The sequence below is a fragment of the Dromaius novaehollandiae genome, chromosome 1 (genome assembly GCF_036370855.1).
Source record: "Dromaius novaehollandiae isolate bDroNov1 chromosome 1, bDroNov1.hap1, whole genome shotgun sequence".
Lineage (NCBI taxonomy): Eukaryota > Metazoa > Chordata > Aves > Casuariiformes > Dromaiidae > Dromaius > Dromaius novaehollandiae.
The window spans coordinates 117,392,277-117,408,621 of record NC_088098.1 but is presented as its reverse complement, the minus strand read 5'-3'; the positions used below and the strand labels follow the sequence as shown (position 1 = coordinate 117,408,621).

The 16,345-nt window shown below is 37.1% G+C and overlaps 1 protein-coding gene across 2 annotated transcripts in view; it reads left to right on the top strand.

Annotated features, from left to right (window-relative positions):
* Positions 1–16,345, top strand: part of GART (phosphoribosylglycinamide formyltransferase, phosphoribosylglycinamide synthetase, phosphoribosylaminoimidazole synthetase) — a 40,617-nt gene that overhangs the window by 5,793 nt on the left and 18,479 nt on the right. Inside the window, exons 1-10 of one of the 2 annotated variants that reach the window (XM_026108519.2) lie at positions 597–723; positions 3,925–4,073; positions 8,250–8,345; positions 9,112–9,286; positions 9,961–10,072; positions 11,367–11,435; positions 13,473–13,598; positions 14,471–14,558; positions 14,973–15,058; positions 15,702–15,870. In XM_026108519.2, the coding sequence (XP_025964304.1) occupies positions 3,929–4,073; positions 8,250–8,345; positions 9,112–9,286; positions 9,961–10,072; positions 11,367–11,435; positions 13,473–13,598; positions 14,471–14,558; positions 14,973–15,058; positions 15,702–15,870 (1,066 nt within the window). In that variant the 5' untranslated portion in view covers positions 597–723; positions 3,925–3,928. Of the gene's footprint in view, positions 1–596; positions 724–3,924; positions 4,074–8,249; positions 8,346–9,111; positions 9,287–9,960; positions 10,073–11,366; positions 11,436–13,472; positions 13,599–14,470; positions 14,559–14,972; positions 15,059–15,701; positions 15,871–16,345 lie in introns of those variants that run through there. The other variant, XM_026108518.2, reaches the window with a different exon arrangement.

The following is a 16,345-nucleotide window of genomic DNA, read 5'->3' as shown; positions in this document are numbered from 1 at the left end:
CAAATTTTATTATAAAAGTGGTTAATTTTTATTTGAATGTATGATCCATGGCTTCTTCTCTTTACCTCTCCCCATTAAATTTTGTGATTTTTTAATTTTTTATGTGTGTGTGTGTATATATATATATATATTTATTTATTTATTTATTTATTTTTTCCACCTGACAACAGTATTAGAATATATCACTTTTGGAAGAAAGAAAATGATGCTTTGACTGAGTTGCCAGCATGGCGCATTACTTGGGCTGGCAACAGTGTCACTGGATCTTCAGGCCTGTCTTTCTACTACTTTGAGCAGTAGGCTTAACAGAGCATTAACATCATGCACTTTGTTCTTCCATACTGTTGATGTGCATGGGAATACGTGTAGCCGCATTTTTAAATAAACAGAGTATGTTTACAATCTGATTAGTGTACACTTTTTAACAGCAAAAAATAACTGGGATGAGGTAGAATTTGTTTTGCATCTTTAGAAATGACAGAGTGGGTGTGTTCTGCTCTATGAAGTTTTTGCTCCTCATTGCTAGACCATTTGTGTGCAAGTCTCTGTTCTCTCTTCCCAGCTGAAATGGCTGAAGTTTCCCATTCATTGGCTAGCTGCGCAGTGTCGTCAATGGGGCGGTAATGTTGGGACGGGGGTGCTTCATTTTAACTGGAGACTGCTTTTCTCCTTTCTCTTTGCGCATCTGAACTCTTGAGTATTGCTTACAGCACATAAGATAGAGTAAGTATGTTCTCTGTTTTCTCATATATTCTCTCATTCATTTCCAATGTAGTTCTAAGAAAAGTTGTAAAAAAGAGCTGTAAAGTGTATATTTCAGCCTGTCATTGATAAACTCGGTCTTAACTTTATTATTTAATGATGATTGTTTGTGGACTGGACTGGACACATGCTTGTTGGGATTAACTTAAGTGTAGGAGATACATGATGCTACATGATGAATGTTTATTAGTATTCTTTTATATATATCTTTTTGTCTTAGGTTGTCATCAGTATCTAACAGATGCCATTACTATAGCCCTCCCCTTATTCTTTTTTTTTCTTGAATTTTTGTATCAGGGAGGTTTATTATAACTTGGTGTGCCAAATACGCATACCATAACTGATAATTTTTATCCCAATATATATTTTGTTAGTCACAAGGAATCTAGGAAGTTTGTAATCAAAATGTTTTTGTAAATTTGCAACATGTGTTTTGTCGAACACAACTGAATAGAAAGTTATTGGCCATCCCCACTTGAAAATACAGTTATATTTTAACTGCTGTGTATTTAGTTCATAGTAAACAATTCAGAGCCAATTTTCTGTATTTTATTTTTATATTCATGTTTATTTTGTCTTTTTTTATTAGTATCTTTGGCCTAATGTTTCACTTGAAAGGATCACTCTCTGAGCAAATCATTCTTTTGACAGGCAGTTAAAAATATGTTAGCAAATATCACTGCACTGCAATACCCTCTAAAACATGCACCAGCAAAGTGTGGACTTGGATTTAGATGTTAGGCTCACCACATGCATTGAGTAGCACCCTCCAAGTAGAAGCTGTTTCTTGAACAATCAAGGTCCTCAGGAAAGACAGGTTTCTCCAGGCTCCATCAGAGCAGCTCTCTATGGGAGGCAGCGATTTTGTAAGGGGCCAGCAGTTAATGATTTGAATCAAGTTGTAGCAGCTGACATGGGATTTGGGCACAGGCTCAGTGTCGTCAGTCAGCTGAAAATCTGCTTTCTGTCATGCCTCTGGTAAAGTGGCTTTGCCCTTAGAAACCATTCCCCACCCCCTTTTTTTTCCTTTTGTTTAAGATAATCCTCACTTGTCCTCCCATGAAGGAGAAGGAGTGCCTAGTGGCACTTTGGAAAGGGAGTGTGTTCATCTGTGTGCATTCAAATCGCAGACAGGTTCACGGGAGCCTGCCTTGGAAAGCGCCGTGCGCGTTGGCAAACGCAGGTCAACGACCAGCCGCTTAATGGAAGAAACGCGGGGAGTGACCAAGGGTTAAATGTTACGTTTGCTAGGATTACAACACAGAGAGCAGTTGTTCCATTTGACTGAAGTTCTTATCTAGACTGTGTTCCTCCCCCTCATGTATGTGAGACGCTTGGTACAGCAGAGACCTGAGACCTCTTCACTGGGCATGCAGAAGTCCGTAAATTAGATAAAACATTTTGCATTCTGCACAAAGCTGTTTTTGTTTATTCCCATTACTTAAAATGCTTTAAAGCAATTTTTGTAGGTTTCAAACATTATTTTGTATATGTTATTATTCAAAGCTTTTATTTCTTCTTGAAAGCAATGCATGCACCACTTGGGCTTAGGACCACTTTCTGCTTCGCTGAATAGCTTCTTCAGCTTATTCACTTCTTCTGTGAATAAAGCTCTAACCAGTTCGGTGGCATCATTTGTGTATGTAATTTATATATAGTTGGACAAATGTGACTATTTCAGCTTGTTCTTTGAATAGCTTAGGAAGCTAGCTATTTACTAATTTCTGAATATCTGTGGGGGTTTTTTTCCCCAGCTTAAGTGAACTCTTCTATTCCCTGCCTAGTTGTGTGGTATTGTTTTGGGGATAAGTCTGAGATGGTGTACATCAGTAAATATGTATAGAATACAAATAGGAATAAACAAGTAGGTCTTAAAAAGCAAAGGCTAACTTTCCAAACTCCTCAAAAAGCTATAATATTCACATCAGTAGAACATGTGTAAGGTATGTGCACACACACAGAATGACACTGAAAGGGTGAAACTGAGAGAGTTCATTTTATTTTTGTGACCAGTTTGCATTCATACTGTTAAAAAAACATTAAATTTGCCTTTTAAGATGCTGAACAGCTGCAGTCTCCTTCAGTCCCAAGGGACATTAGTTTTAGGTTTCTGCTCCCCCATTTCTTTAAGAGTGGTCTGCTACCAAAAATCTAACTTAGGGGTAGGGTTGTTTTTTTTCCCCCTTTTGACCAGCTCCAGAACCACCTCTTCATGCAGCAGCACAAGTGCTAATGACAGTGTAAGGGAAGGGGTAAAAATGCACAGCTGAGAAAAGGAGGCAGGCCGGGCCCCTTGGGAGACCACCAGGATCATCCAGTGGCAAGCTATACTTACATCAGGCCATAATGAAATTGCTGCCTTCATTCATGGTAGTTAAATCTACCTCCCACTGAAGCCAAAGAGTGTGTTAACATTTTTCTAAAACTCGGTGGAATGAGAGGAGTGAACGTCATTCAGTACCTTGCCAGGGAGAGCTCGTTCTGTTTGTGACCCATGGTCCCCCCTGTCGTTTGCCTCGTGGTTATTCTCTCCTAAGAAGAATCAGAGCTGGAAGTTGATTTCCCTGTTTTGTTGCTCTTAAGCTTTCCTTTTCATGAAGTGTTATGAAGTGTATGAAGTATTTCATATATTTATATGAAGTTTATATGAAGTTTATTATGAAGCCTATGTAGTATTTAGAGATCTTTCAGGTATTACTTCTAAGAAGCCCCGAGTCGCACTATTTAGCTCCCTAATGCTATAATACAGAGCAATTCGTTCTTCATCAGAAGAACTTCTTTGCAGCCTTAGGTTCTCCAGGAACTTATGTAGGTGACAGGTCATACCCAGGTCACTCATACGGCTTTTTTTTTCTATGTCACAGACTTCTGTATGATTTGGAAAAGTTGCCAATCTGGCAAAAGGAAAACCGGGATTACCCTGCAGGTTACATTTGTGTTCTGAAGGGGTTCAGTGTTTGACACATTTATATCACACCTGATTAAGCCAGTGCTATCCATTTTCACACACATTTTCTTAACCAACAAAACCCTTATATGAAAATCGTGGCCTGAAATAAAATTACGTTCACATCTGTTGGAAATGCAGTCTGTGAAGCTTTTGCTGTCCTAACCTTGCTCCTCTAATTCTGGCTGTTTTGCTTCTGTTCTGGTTTTATGCAGACTAATGGCTGATCGGGTGCTTGTGATTGGCAGTGGAGGGAGAGAGCATGCTCTGGCCTGGAAATTGGCCCAGTCCCCACATATAAAACAAGTGTTTGTTGCACCAGGAAACGCTGGAACAGCTAACAACGGAAAAATTTCCAATTCAGGTAAAAAAAGAAATATATTACTTTGAAATTTAATAGTTAAACTTGTAAATTATTCCATTAATCAATTTAAAATCTTAGCTGTTTATGTGAAATGATTTTTTTTATATATATTTAAAGTTTTGGACATGTAAAACAGATCTTATAGATGTAATGAGAAGAGGTTAAGAAGAAAAAATGTCTGAGCAAAGCCTTGTGCAACCTTCACTGATTTTATGAGCTCCGTTGCAGTGGCTAATTCTTTGGATTTAGGGATGGAGGACACAGTCAAAACTCCATCTGTCTGTGTTGCAGATTCCTCTGGGGAGTAGCTTGGGCTAGCTGTAGTGATTCCTGCCTCCCAGCCATCTAACCGGGAAGGGATGATGGTTTAGCTTGGTATGCACTGCAGTTTAGCAACTGTTTGGTGAACAGCTGAAAAGTGTCTGCAGCAAATGCAGGCACCTCTCAGAGAGCGGCAGAGCAGACTGCTTTGAGTAGGAACTGCTACTAAATTATTTTCACACATGCATTGAAGCCCTGTGATCCCTCAAACCTGTAATAAGAGCATTTTCTTACCTAAAATATTGCAGCTTAGGAAAATGTTCTTTTTTGTGTGTGTTTATGATGCTTAGAGGTTAGGATTATTTTTAATAATGATCTTAATAATAGCTGCCTGTTTTGAGCTTCTAACTTCATATAAGCTCTGAGTGGCTGTAGTTGAAACTATTCATATTTACCAATTTTGAAAAATCAAGCTTAAGATGTTTCAAATTGAGCATCTAAAATTAGATGCTATGTTTAAAATACTTGTCTAAAGTGCTTGCCTGGAGGCATACAGTGAATCAGTATGAAACCCAGGATAATTACTCAGAAATTTCTGTCTCATGTCCTTTATGTACCAGTTCCTGGAAGGATACTTTAAACAACTGACTTAAGTTTCCACTTAAAACGTGTGTTTATATGCAGAAAGCTAAAATTAATACAGCATGCATGGGAACATGAATTATATGTATCTATTTTCTGCATTTATATTTGTATGTGAGTAAAATCTCTTTTATTACCATCTCATGCAGAAACATGGATCCTGTCAGACTTTTGTACAGCAGATATATTATCATGTTTAATTCCATTTGAATGCTTAATTACTAGCAGTTTAAATATCTTTGTTCATACTTTCTTTCAATATTCACAACACCATAAACAGTTGTTTGTTCTGTTTGATATCTGAAGAGACAGCAGGAGAAAGAGCATCTCAGGAAAGTCAGATGTTTCCCTCTCATCCAGACGGTCAAACAAAAATCTGTGTCCTTGTGCTAAATTGGGTCAATGCCAGTTTGTACAGCCTGCAGAATGTTAATTTCTGTATTTTTTTGCAAGCAGTGCCTTTCAAAAACTCCGGAGTTTTTCTCTCACCTTGTTATGTCATAAAAAATACTGCATCCTCAGAGTGCAAAATATTTGAGCGTGTGCATAGTAATACTTGAGCCAGGTCCATGAAATCTACAACATGTGCTGAAATCCTTTTTTCTGGGCTATGGCCTCACATGTGCTGTAGGAGAGAAATCCACAGCCAACTGAGAGAAGGGCTGAATCTAGATTTTGTGAAGAGGTTGATTTCTTTTTATCTGAAAAGAAGCAATTCATATCTGCTCAGATGTTTTAATCCTAGCACTGGGGTCTAGATTTGTGCTCAAGGAAGAAAATGAAAAAACATTTTTAAAAAGGCATGTGAGCGCTATTACCTCATGTAAAGCTTGGGAACCAACGGCTGTGAAACTGCTACTATTGTTTTTGGTTTTCAGTGTAATCAAGACTTGGCTCTGAAAGTTGATCCTCTCCTATGGTTCATGAGATTTCCTTTAACTAGTGTTGAAACTCTGGTTTTCAGATGATTTCCAAAACATATAAAGGCCAACTTAAAATTACAAATAATTTTCAATCGTATAAACCTTGTCTGTATCTCTATCAAAAAAAGTTTCGTTGTTAATTTGAGTCAGCAATTGTTTCTGTCAATAAAGACAGATTTGGGTTGAGTGGCTACATATAGTTTTATATTTAATTTATACTTAATTACCAGGGCTGATTTTTTTTTTTGCCAGAAGTGTATAGAATGGTTTGCTGAATCCTGCTTGAGACATACATATACATGTCTGTGAACGGACATTAGCATTTGGACATCTCTTTCTATTCCATTTTAGCTCTGAATATAACTAATACTCTTAACTGTAAGCTCTAGCTCTGAAAATCCTGGTCCAATTCCAATTGGAAGGAATATTTAGCTGTCTTTTCGAGAAATAAAACACTGCTGCAAAAAACCTCCGATGCAGTCTAAATACTGAGGAAAATAGGGTTTGTAAATCTTGTGCCATATTCACTGTTCCATGCCTCTTGTAGTTAAGACCTACAGGAAGACAATTCAGGATGAAAAGCACAGTCACCTTTAGGGTTCTTCCCTCTCCCTTCTCCCTTTCCAATGGATTAATTTTGCAGGGAACAGGGATGGCCCCTCTTCTCTTGCCTAGCAAAATCCCATTCTATTCAGTCAGAATCTGATGTTTTTAACTGCTTTCACAACAGCTCCATGGGACTGAAAGACAAACCTCTTCAATACTGACCTTTATTTTAATCAGAATTTTAAAGCCAAGTGTGTTATGCTTTTGTTTTTGCTCTCCTGTGAGCCAGAAGTAAACTGGTGCAAGTTGCACACAGAAGTCAAAGGCCTTCGCTTTTCCTTACTTGCATATGTTGGTGAAAAAGAATAATTGAACTGTCAAATAGGTATCAAGGAGATAATTTTTATTAGTGTTCAGTCTGTTATTCCCCCCACTCTACACAAATAGGGTAAGTATATAGTCAAAAATGTAGGTTTCAGATAGCTTTTTTTGTGTTATTCAGAGATAACTGCTGCTCTTATGGAAGCAGGGAATTTATTAATATGGGATGGCAGAAATGAAGAGGGTACCAGCACAAGACTGTGTAAATTTGTCTGATAGAAGATGCTTTATCATTTGTAGTTCGGACAGCAAACCCAAATGCTTTAATTATTTCCGTGACACACTGACTCTCCTTTCTCTCCCTTTCCCAGAAGCTAGCTGCAGTAGAGAATCAACTCTAAAATGCCAATGTGATTACTAACACTACATCACAGAAACAGGGGAAAACTTAAAGCAAAGGAGTCTAGCTCCAAGGAGGATCTATACTTTACTCCGTTTGCAAAATTCCTACTCTGTCGTGTCAGTCCCCTCCCCATACAGGCAGCCAATCCACACCAGGCCATGCTCGCAGCTTTTTGGCAGAGTCTATGAATTCATGTTGCAGGCCCCTCTAGACCTTGGCTTTATTTATTCTTGATAAAAGCAGTGGAATTGCATTGCCTTTGCGTAAATTTTGATCATGAGACTTGACATTATTGTCTTTCTTGCAAGGTTTTCTCTTTTGTATGCACATTTTCTGGCCTTCCAAATATTGTCCTGTTAAATGCTTGTGTATAAAAAGATAATGGTCCCAGTAATCTAAGATCGTATATCCTTACCAAAATTAACAGCACCTTCCCTTATTAAGTTCAGCCTAATATGAGGAAGAGTGTTCAGGTCTCCCTTTGTTTCAGTGAGTTCATAGATTAGTGTGGCACTTTTAAGCTGGCACTACAGTGAAAAAAAGAAAAAGAAGAAAAGAAAAAACAAAAGACAAAAGACAGCAGTTGCTATCCCACCCCAAGCTGCTTATTTCTGTCCCCTACACCATGCTGGCACAAGCATCTGTACAGCTTCACAGTGAACCTAATCAGGGAGGAGATCGGCTGAAAAATAATGTCTTTTTCACTTGTGGGTTATTTTTCACTTGTATCCATCACAATCCTTGTGCTGGCAAATGGGATATTCCCAGAAAATTTATATATGTTAGTGCTGAGGAACTGAAACTTCTGTTGTCTCTTCTGCAAGAGCAAGGTGTGTTTAAATGCATGTCAAACTATGGCCTATGATTTTTTTTTTAGGGTATATTGTTTTTTTGTAAACACATACAGACCTCACATGTACAAGTCTATGTACTAGTGTAGGCCATACTCTTCTAGATGCACAATGACCTGTCATTCAAGAATGTGAGACTTGTGAAAATGCTGCTTCAGTGTTGTATGATAAATAAATGCTAAGTGACAGTAATGAACTGCAGTCTTACCACCTTTTGTATCTTTGACAGCTGTTTCAGTCAGCAATCATGCTGCACTTGCCCAGTTCTGCAGAGATCAGGAGATCAGGCTGGTTGTGGTTGGTCCAGAGGTTCCTCTTGCTGCTGGTAAGAGAAAGCAAACTAAAGATCATAGCCTTTGTATTTTAGGAAGAAAACTAAATCTCAGTCCCAGTCTTCTTCCCACCACAGTCAACAGTATCTGAGTGTCTTTGATAGGAATGGAAGCAGATCCACTGTGGCAGTTCCCCTTGAATTCAGGGTTGTGCTGTGATGAAAGTGAATTTCTGAAGTGTGTTGTGTGAGCAATGTGACATTTACAATATCCTGAACTGTTTCATTTCTTTCTAAGTGCTTTGGTTTAATAAAAGAGGTATCACCATGTTTCCATGTAGTAGAAGAGGTGTCACAGTGTTTCCATTTATGAACCTTAACAAGGGATTTTATTTTCCTATGGGGTTTCATTTTTTTGAAATAATAACCGTTTGGGACTTACTAAACAAAGATTTATAAATATGTTCATATTTTTTCTGCTTTAGCCTTTTATGTGGTCAAGAATTGTTATCTCCTGTTGTCTTCATGGAATAATCCATGTGGACTTTTTGGCTAAAAGGTATAATAAAACAAGGGAAGGCTGTCACCCCTTACCAAATCTGCCAGATCTTTTTAGCCCCAAACATTGCAGGATTACCTGCTGCTGATTACACTAAAGACTGCATCTTAGGGTCCTTCTGGTAAAATAGCAGCTGGATAGATGGCTTATCATTCCTGACATACTGTTCCAGCAAATTAATACACCTGTGGATTTGGACAATGCATGATTCTTATAAATCATCTGGTAATTTGAATAACTTTTTTGTGTTGCTATTTTTAGGAATTGCTGATGACTTGACAGCAGCTGGAGTGAGATGTTTTGGTCCAACAGCAAAGGCAGCTCAGCTGGAGTCCAGTAAGAGCTTTACCAAAGCTTTTTTGGATCGTCATGAGATCCCAACTGCAAGATGGAAATCTTTTACTGATCCTAAAGCTGCATGTAGTTTTATTGATAGGTAAAAATCTCTTTATAATACAGGTCTTTTTATTAAAGCAATGTGTAGTGTGCTAGGTATCTAAAACAGACCAATGATTACTAATGAATCAATACTTCTGGTTGTGACACAATGTCTATAAAGGTTTTAAATAACACTATCACACTGCAGTAAGTTTGATGATTAAGCTCCATATTTTGTAGCCCTTAATGAAAATTAAATTCAGAGTTCAGTTTAGAGGGTAATATGTGACTTCCCCCCTTCCCCCACAAATTGCCTGGTATGGAAACCCATCTTGGTGTGTGATAGTCAGAATGTGTTCTGTCTGGTTCATGCCTTATCTGCAGGAATACAAATTCTGCATCTGAGGCTTATACAGCAGATGATGATCTACTTATCAGAATACAATCTAGCTCACCCAAAAATGATATGGTAGTAAACTGTTAAAAACAAAGCAAGCTTTCAGACAGTACTGAAATTTGATGGTGGGGAAGAAACACAAAGTGGAAGTCCTCTACAGGCATAGCATAACAAGAGAACCCTGGATTTTGTGTGTGTTATTCAGTAATGCAAAACTGTTGCTGTGAAAACTGATGAGCATTTTAATCCTTCAACTATTGAACATTCAAAATTCATACAAAATATATTTGGAGTGCAGAGTGTTTACTATTGAATCCCTCTCTTCCTCCTCAAAGTGCAAACTTCCCTGCGTTAGTTGTAAAAGCTAGTGGCCTGGCAGCTGGCAAGGGAGTAATTGTGGCTTCAAACAAAGAAGAAGCCTGCAAAGCTGTTGCTGAAATCATGCAGGTGAGTAGAAATGTCATGCACTGACTGGCAGAGTTCTCACACAAAGTAAATTGATAACCATGACAGAGTCTCAAAGACATTCTTGTTTTATTTACAAATAATAGGAATTCAGCTAACAGAAGTGAAATCCTTTACCCATTATTTGGACAGCTATGAAGCTGTGTCATATTTATTGCTTGAGACAGAGTACTTTTTCTTGGCACAGTTCCTGTAGGGTTAAATAAAATCTTTCTTAACTAAGACCTGTACTTATATCCATCTGGATTTCCTTTTTTTCCCATCCTTTTGAGACCTTGCTATTGTAAAATAATATTAACACTAGGATTAAGCTGGATCTTGACAAGCAACCTCAGCTTTAGGCCTTGAGTCACACAGCACTTAAATGTGTAGTGAAATTTCAGTGGATTTACTTTAACTTAAATATATATTTAAGTAGCATACTAAACAAATATATCAGGACCATCAAAATCTGTTTTTTCTTAACTTAAAGTGAAGCAAAATGAAGTAATTCTCTCTGAATGGTTGGAAACATGGAGCTGGAAAAGAAGACATACACAGGTCAAGTCCTCAGCTGGTGTCAGCAGTGCAGCATCTTACAATTCAGTGGAGCTATGCTGATTCATAGGAGATGATTATCTGACACACTTGTTATAATTCAGTGGTCAGAGTACAGGGTCAGCAGTCATATTTTGTGTGTGTGTGTGTGTGTGTGTGTGTGCATGCATGTGCATGGTTATTGGACAAAGATCTAGCTTAACATGTGGCTCACTTGTTCTGCCTTGAACAAACAGCTTCCTTATTCTGTTAAACAGTCTTATAGACCCCAGAATTATCTTGTCCGTGTGCTGTGGTGGTTTTGTATTGCATAAATATATAGTCTGTTCAAACGTGGCATTGGAATGTGAGAATATTGCTCCCCTCCAATGTATTCTATGTAATTGCACTTTCTGATGAAGGAAAAGTTCAGATTATAGACATGACAGTAATTGCTGTAACCTTCAATATCATGAATACAAACTTCAGAAAGTAGAGCATGAGGAACTGCTTAATAAGTCACAAGTATCATTTGCAATTTTTAATATTTGAGCTAAAACCTACATTTATTAAAGAAAAAGCAGAAAAGATGAGCAAAGACTTTACCATTGCTGATGTATCCAGAATAGAGAATGGATCCATAGTCTCAAAACTGTACTATATTTTTTCTTGCTTTATCAAAAATATATTTTCTTTTTGCATTTTGAATATTTTAAAATAACTGAAACACAGAACTAAAGAGATTTTGTTTTTAATGTAGGATAAGACTTTTGGCATGGCTGGGGAAACTGTTGTTGTTGAAGAACTTCTTGAAGGAGAAGAAGTTTCTGTAAGTGTGCATGTCTCATTGTGAGACTTTGATTATATCTATTATTTCAGGCTTTTTTTAGGAAACACCATATAAGTGCCTACAGCAGGGATATGTAAGATTTTATTATTTAAATTAAAAACAGTTATCTTTTTATAAATAAAATTGTATTAATTAGAACTGGAAATAAGGCAGCTGTGATAAGGACCAAACTTCCTGTAATCTGTTAAAATAATTCAGATTATAAATAAAAATAACTCAAGCAGTAATCGCTTGTTACTATGTGAAAAAAAAATCAAACTATACAATTTTTTTAGCGTCATTGAGGGTGCAGTTTTGTGTTATGATTTCTCTGGCAGCAGAGACAATATAAGATGTTCCTTCCTTCCCCTATACCTATTTCTCTGCTGCTGTTTGCTACTGACTCGGTTATACTACTTGAACTGTTCATGGGACTGCAACCTAAAGACACTTCACCCCCCACACCCACCCCCACCCCCAAAAAAAACCCCACTACAATGACTTGCACTTTTTCTGTGTTCTGGTTTGGAGCCCAGTCTCCACTGAATCATTACAAGTAACTGGATGGCGAAATGCAAAGCAAGGTGAGAAGGTATGGAAACTCCCAGATTTGCCACTGAAGGGGAAATGATGTTGAACTGCATCATGAAGTAAACCGCTCTGGAGCATGGGAGCAAGCAACTGAAGACAGGTGCAGGCAGGATCCCCTTTAATCAGCTTCACTGCCAGAGAAATTGTAATGTAGAAGTGCACCTGGGGATGAAGGACCTGGAACCAAAGGCTGTTGAATGTTTTGACTGCATTGATTTACTTTGTGGATGTAGAGCAAATATTTCTGATATTTTAAGCCAATTCAGCTCCTAAAGGTAAAAAAGTAGATCTAATTATATTAGCAGAGTGTAAAAGAGAAAAGGAGAAAAAGAGCCTACGTTCTGAGAAGCTGGCAAGGGAACTTGACACTGGCATCACACAAACTAGAACAGCCAAGTACCATCTCAGGTTTCTCAGTCCCAGAGCTGAAGTTGGCTTATGCTAGATTCTGTGAACATTCATCTTGGAGGTGGTGGTATTTATAAAGTAAGCAGCCATCTCCAACTGTTGCCCATCTTTGCATAGTCTAATTTCCTGCCCAGTTTAAAGAAATTAGAACTGCAGATATGGGTTATCCTTATTCTTTCTTGGTAAGGTTGACCTTGTAAGGAACTAAGGGATTAGCCAGATCTTGCTTCTCTGATGAAAACTGTGTAATTCTCTTAATTAGTCCTTAAAATACTAGTGGAATTCCTGTGATACAACACAAGAACATAAACATGCAGTTTAAATATTTTTTCCTAAGGTGACTGATAATAGTGAATTTAAAATAATGCTCATCCTGCCTGTCAAAATAATTCACCTGCCACAATTGGCTGTAGTTTTTCATGTATTAATATTTTGGCATTTTGAGGCTTTGTAGGGGAATCCTTGCTTGTCTTTTAATTAGAATTATGAACTGTTTTTATGAGTGCTCCTAGCAGTAGTCCAAACAGTGAACATCATGATCTAGTTTGCTAAAGATGCTGGCAGAGGTGTTGTTATGAAGATACTGATCATAAAAGCACCTAGTAGATAAAATATTTATCTGGTAGATAAATATTTTGAAAGTTAATGAAGTTTTATGGACAAAGAGAAGGAAATTTTGAAAGGAATGTAATGCTTCCTTCTGGACGAGGGAAGAGGGAAGGAAGGAATGCTTCCACCTTAGGATATCTTAAGGATTTTTTTTAACCTTTTGAGTACTCCTTTGCAGCACAACTCTTGATGTTATATTGCAATTTTTCTGTTTTATATAATAGGTGATTTCTGTAGGAAGATCTTATAAACCAAGGCAATGTTTCCTGAGGGAAAAGGGAAGTGTTTAGAATACTGTAGTTTGTATTATTAGGGAAACAGAACTTATAGTCTTAATATCCATTTTGCCACACTGAAAATCAAATATATTTGCACTTTATGCATTTTCAGTCGTATACTTGGCTTTTACTTATTTTCCCTGTTTTCCAGTGCTTATGTTTCACTGATGGCATCACAGTTGCTCCCATGCCTCCAGCCCAGGACCACAAGCGATTAATGGATGGAGATGAAGGTCCTAACACTGGAGGGATGGGGGCTTATTCCCCAGCACCTCAGGTAAAAATGTATTGATAAGGAGATGTTTCACTAGAGCTCTAGTACCGAAAGCATGTGTGAATTTTCAGTTTCACGATGATGAAGGGGAGAATGGAGAGAGCGGGCTCTTGTGGATGGGAAGGTTTGCATAAAACAAACCCAGTCTAGTAAAGCCCATAATTTGATAAAGGAGGACATTTCTGCTGAATTACTTTTAATTATACAGGTGGAAGTCTTTTTTTTTTTTCCCCCCGCAACCTTGTTTTGTTTTTTTGTTTTTTGGGTTTTTTTTTAAGTATTATGAAATACTGCTTGTTAGAATTAAGTGTTTAAAACCCATTTTTATCTTGTGTCAAACGAAGCTAAGATGAACCTTTGCTGTGGCTCAGTGCAGTTGGGTGTCTGTCTGGCAAGGAACTTTTATTTGCAGAAGGATTTACTTTGCTTTCTGTTGACCTATGTCATGACCAGTGGTTTTTTTCTTTTTTGATTAATATATTATTTTTTTGATCTTATATGACGCTATTAATTTTGTTTATTGAATACAATTTGGTCACTGACCACTGTATTTTCTAACTGTGATTTGTCTTTAAGGGGCACTATTTAAATAGACATATTGGCATATGTCTGTGCAAATGGTTTGTTCCAGTGAAACCAGTGGGATTACTTGCACATGTAGATCATCAAGTATGTAAAAGTTTTTGAAGAAATGCAACATGTTGTGTTAATACTGTAGTATGTTGTCTGAGAACAGAGAAAGATACTAGCTTTTCTGTTGTCTGAAGCACATGTTGGAGTGAGCAAGAGACCATCCAAGTGTTCTGTTTGGCTCTTAAAAGTGCTAGCCATCACAATAGGAAAAATGAGGCTATTTTCTAATACTGTTTTATTAGATTTCTAAAGATTTACTGCTGAAAATAAGAGATACTGTTCTTCAGAAAGCTGTTGATGGCATGAAGAAAGAAGGTATCCCCTATCTTGGTATGTACTAAATTTGGGGTTTTTTTATCTTAAGGAGAAGGACAACTTTTTTACTTTGTCCTCTTTATGAGCCTAAGCAAATTTACACTGTAAATTAAAGAAGATACTTGGATTTCTTTGAAAACTAGATTTGGCTTTATATAAAGTCAATTGAAGTCCATGAATATCTTCGCATTAATGGTGGATAATCATGAAATAAGGAAGAACAGAAAGGACAACGTTTGAAATAAGTTTCAAAATTGTAACCACAACTACTTTTGCCTGTTATATTTTTAACATTTCTCAAAAAGTGTTAACGTTCTAGCTTCAAATAAACACAGGTGGGATCCTTTATAATAATATTACGAATAGATTGAAAGCAACTGACTTGTACAGCTAGCTTTAGATAGCTTTTAATACAACTTTTGATTATAGGTGTGCTTTATGCTGGATTAATGCTTACCCAGGATGGACCTAAAGTTCTAGAGTTTAACTGCAGATTTGGTGACCCAGAATGTCAGGTGAGTGATTTATAACCAGATATAGTTTGTTATTATGGGAGGAGAAAAATCTGTTACTGGCTATTGTTATTCTTAACAAACTATCTGATGAACAATTAGCTAATTGCTTTGAGATTTAAAATACTTGTTTTGTTTCTTCAAGACAGACACTCTGTTATGAACTTAGCAACAGTTATTCTCCCATATTAATTACTTGTTTCATTCCAGAGAAGATTTTATCAGGTTATATTTAAATATGGGTGTTACAAGGGTAAGCTTGAGTGAAACTCAGTACTTTCCTACCTTTTCTAGAATTGAGGGGGATTTTTTTTACTTTAATAAAGTGAATCCTTCCTTTCCCCACTCCCTGCTGACAGGTGGAGCAAAACTCTTCATTTCCATTCTTCAGTACAGGAAAGAGATCTTTTGCCTCTACTTATTCCCCTCCATCTGTAGCAGTTCTTTTACCCATAGGGATTATTATCTTCAAAGAAGAGTATTTGTAAAGGTATATAGATTATGTGCAAAATAAATATATGTGTGAAAATGCAGCATATGAAAATACTTATGTTATTTTTATAGCTGCGGTAACCTTTTAAAAAGCTCAATAAAGAAAATGTAAAAACATGTGTTTTCTTTAATTTGCTAATCTATATTTTTGTAGGTGATTCTTCCGCTGCTGAAAAGTGATTTGTATGAAGTTATGCAAGCAGTCATCAATAAAAAGTTGTCTAGTTCCATGCCTGTTTGGTTCGAAGACAGTGCAGCTGTGACTGTGGTCATGGCTAGTGAAGGGTATCCAGGAACATATCCCAAGGGTTTGGAAATAACAGGTAAATATAGCAGGAGAAGCTGCAGAAGTCTCATTCGTCTCCTGAAGTCTTTGCATTTTCTCTTTTGCAGATATAGCTGAATCTGTCTAATCCAGATTCTTAGAAACTTTAGATGCTGTGGTTCTGGATCAGAAAGAGACGACTGAATTTTCACACCAAGTAGTTAATTTGTAATGCAGCCATAGCATTTTCAAATCTCCACATCTGTATTGTTTAGTTACATAGCATTTCCTTAGTATGTGTTGTTGGGAAGTAGTTCTAGGCTGATCACTGATTTTCACATAATCTTGATGCTGATATGCTTTGTTGTCTCTGTATCAGTGAAGTATAAAATCCAGCTGGAAATAAATGTTGTATGTAGGTGTTTCAGCTAAATACCTCTTTCCATATCTCTAAACGTATAAGCAGCAGGCTAATCTCTCCACAAAACATACTTTTAAAAAATTGTTCTGATTTCTCAGAATGATCACAATGA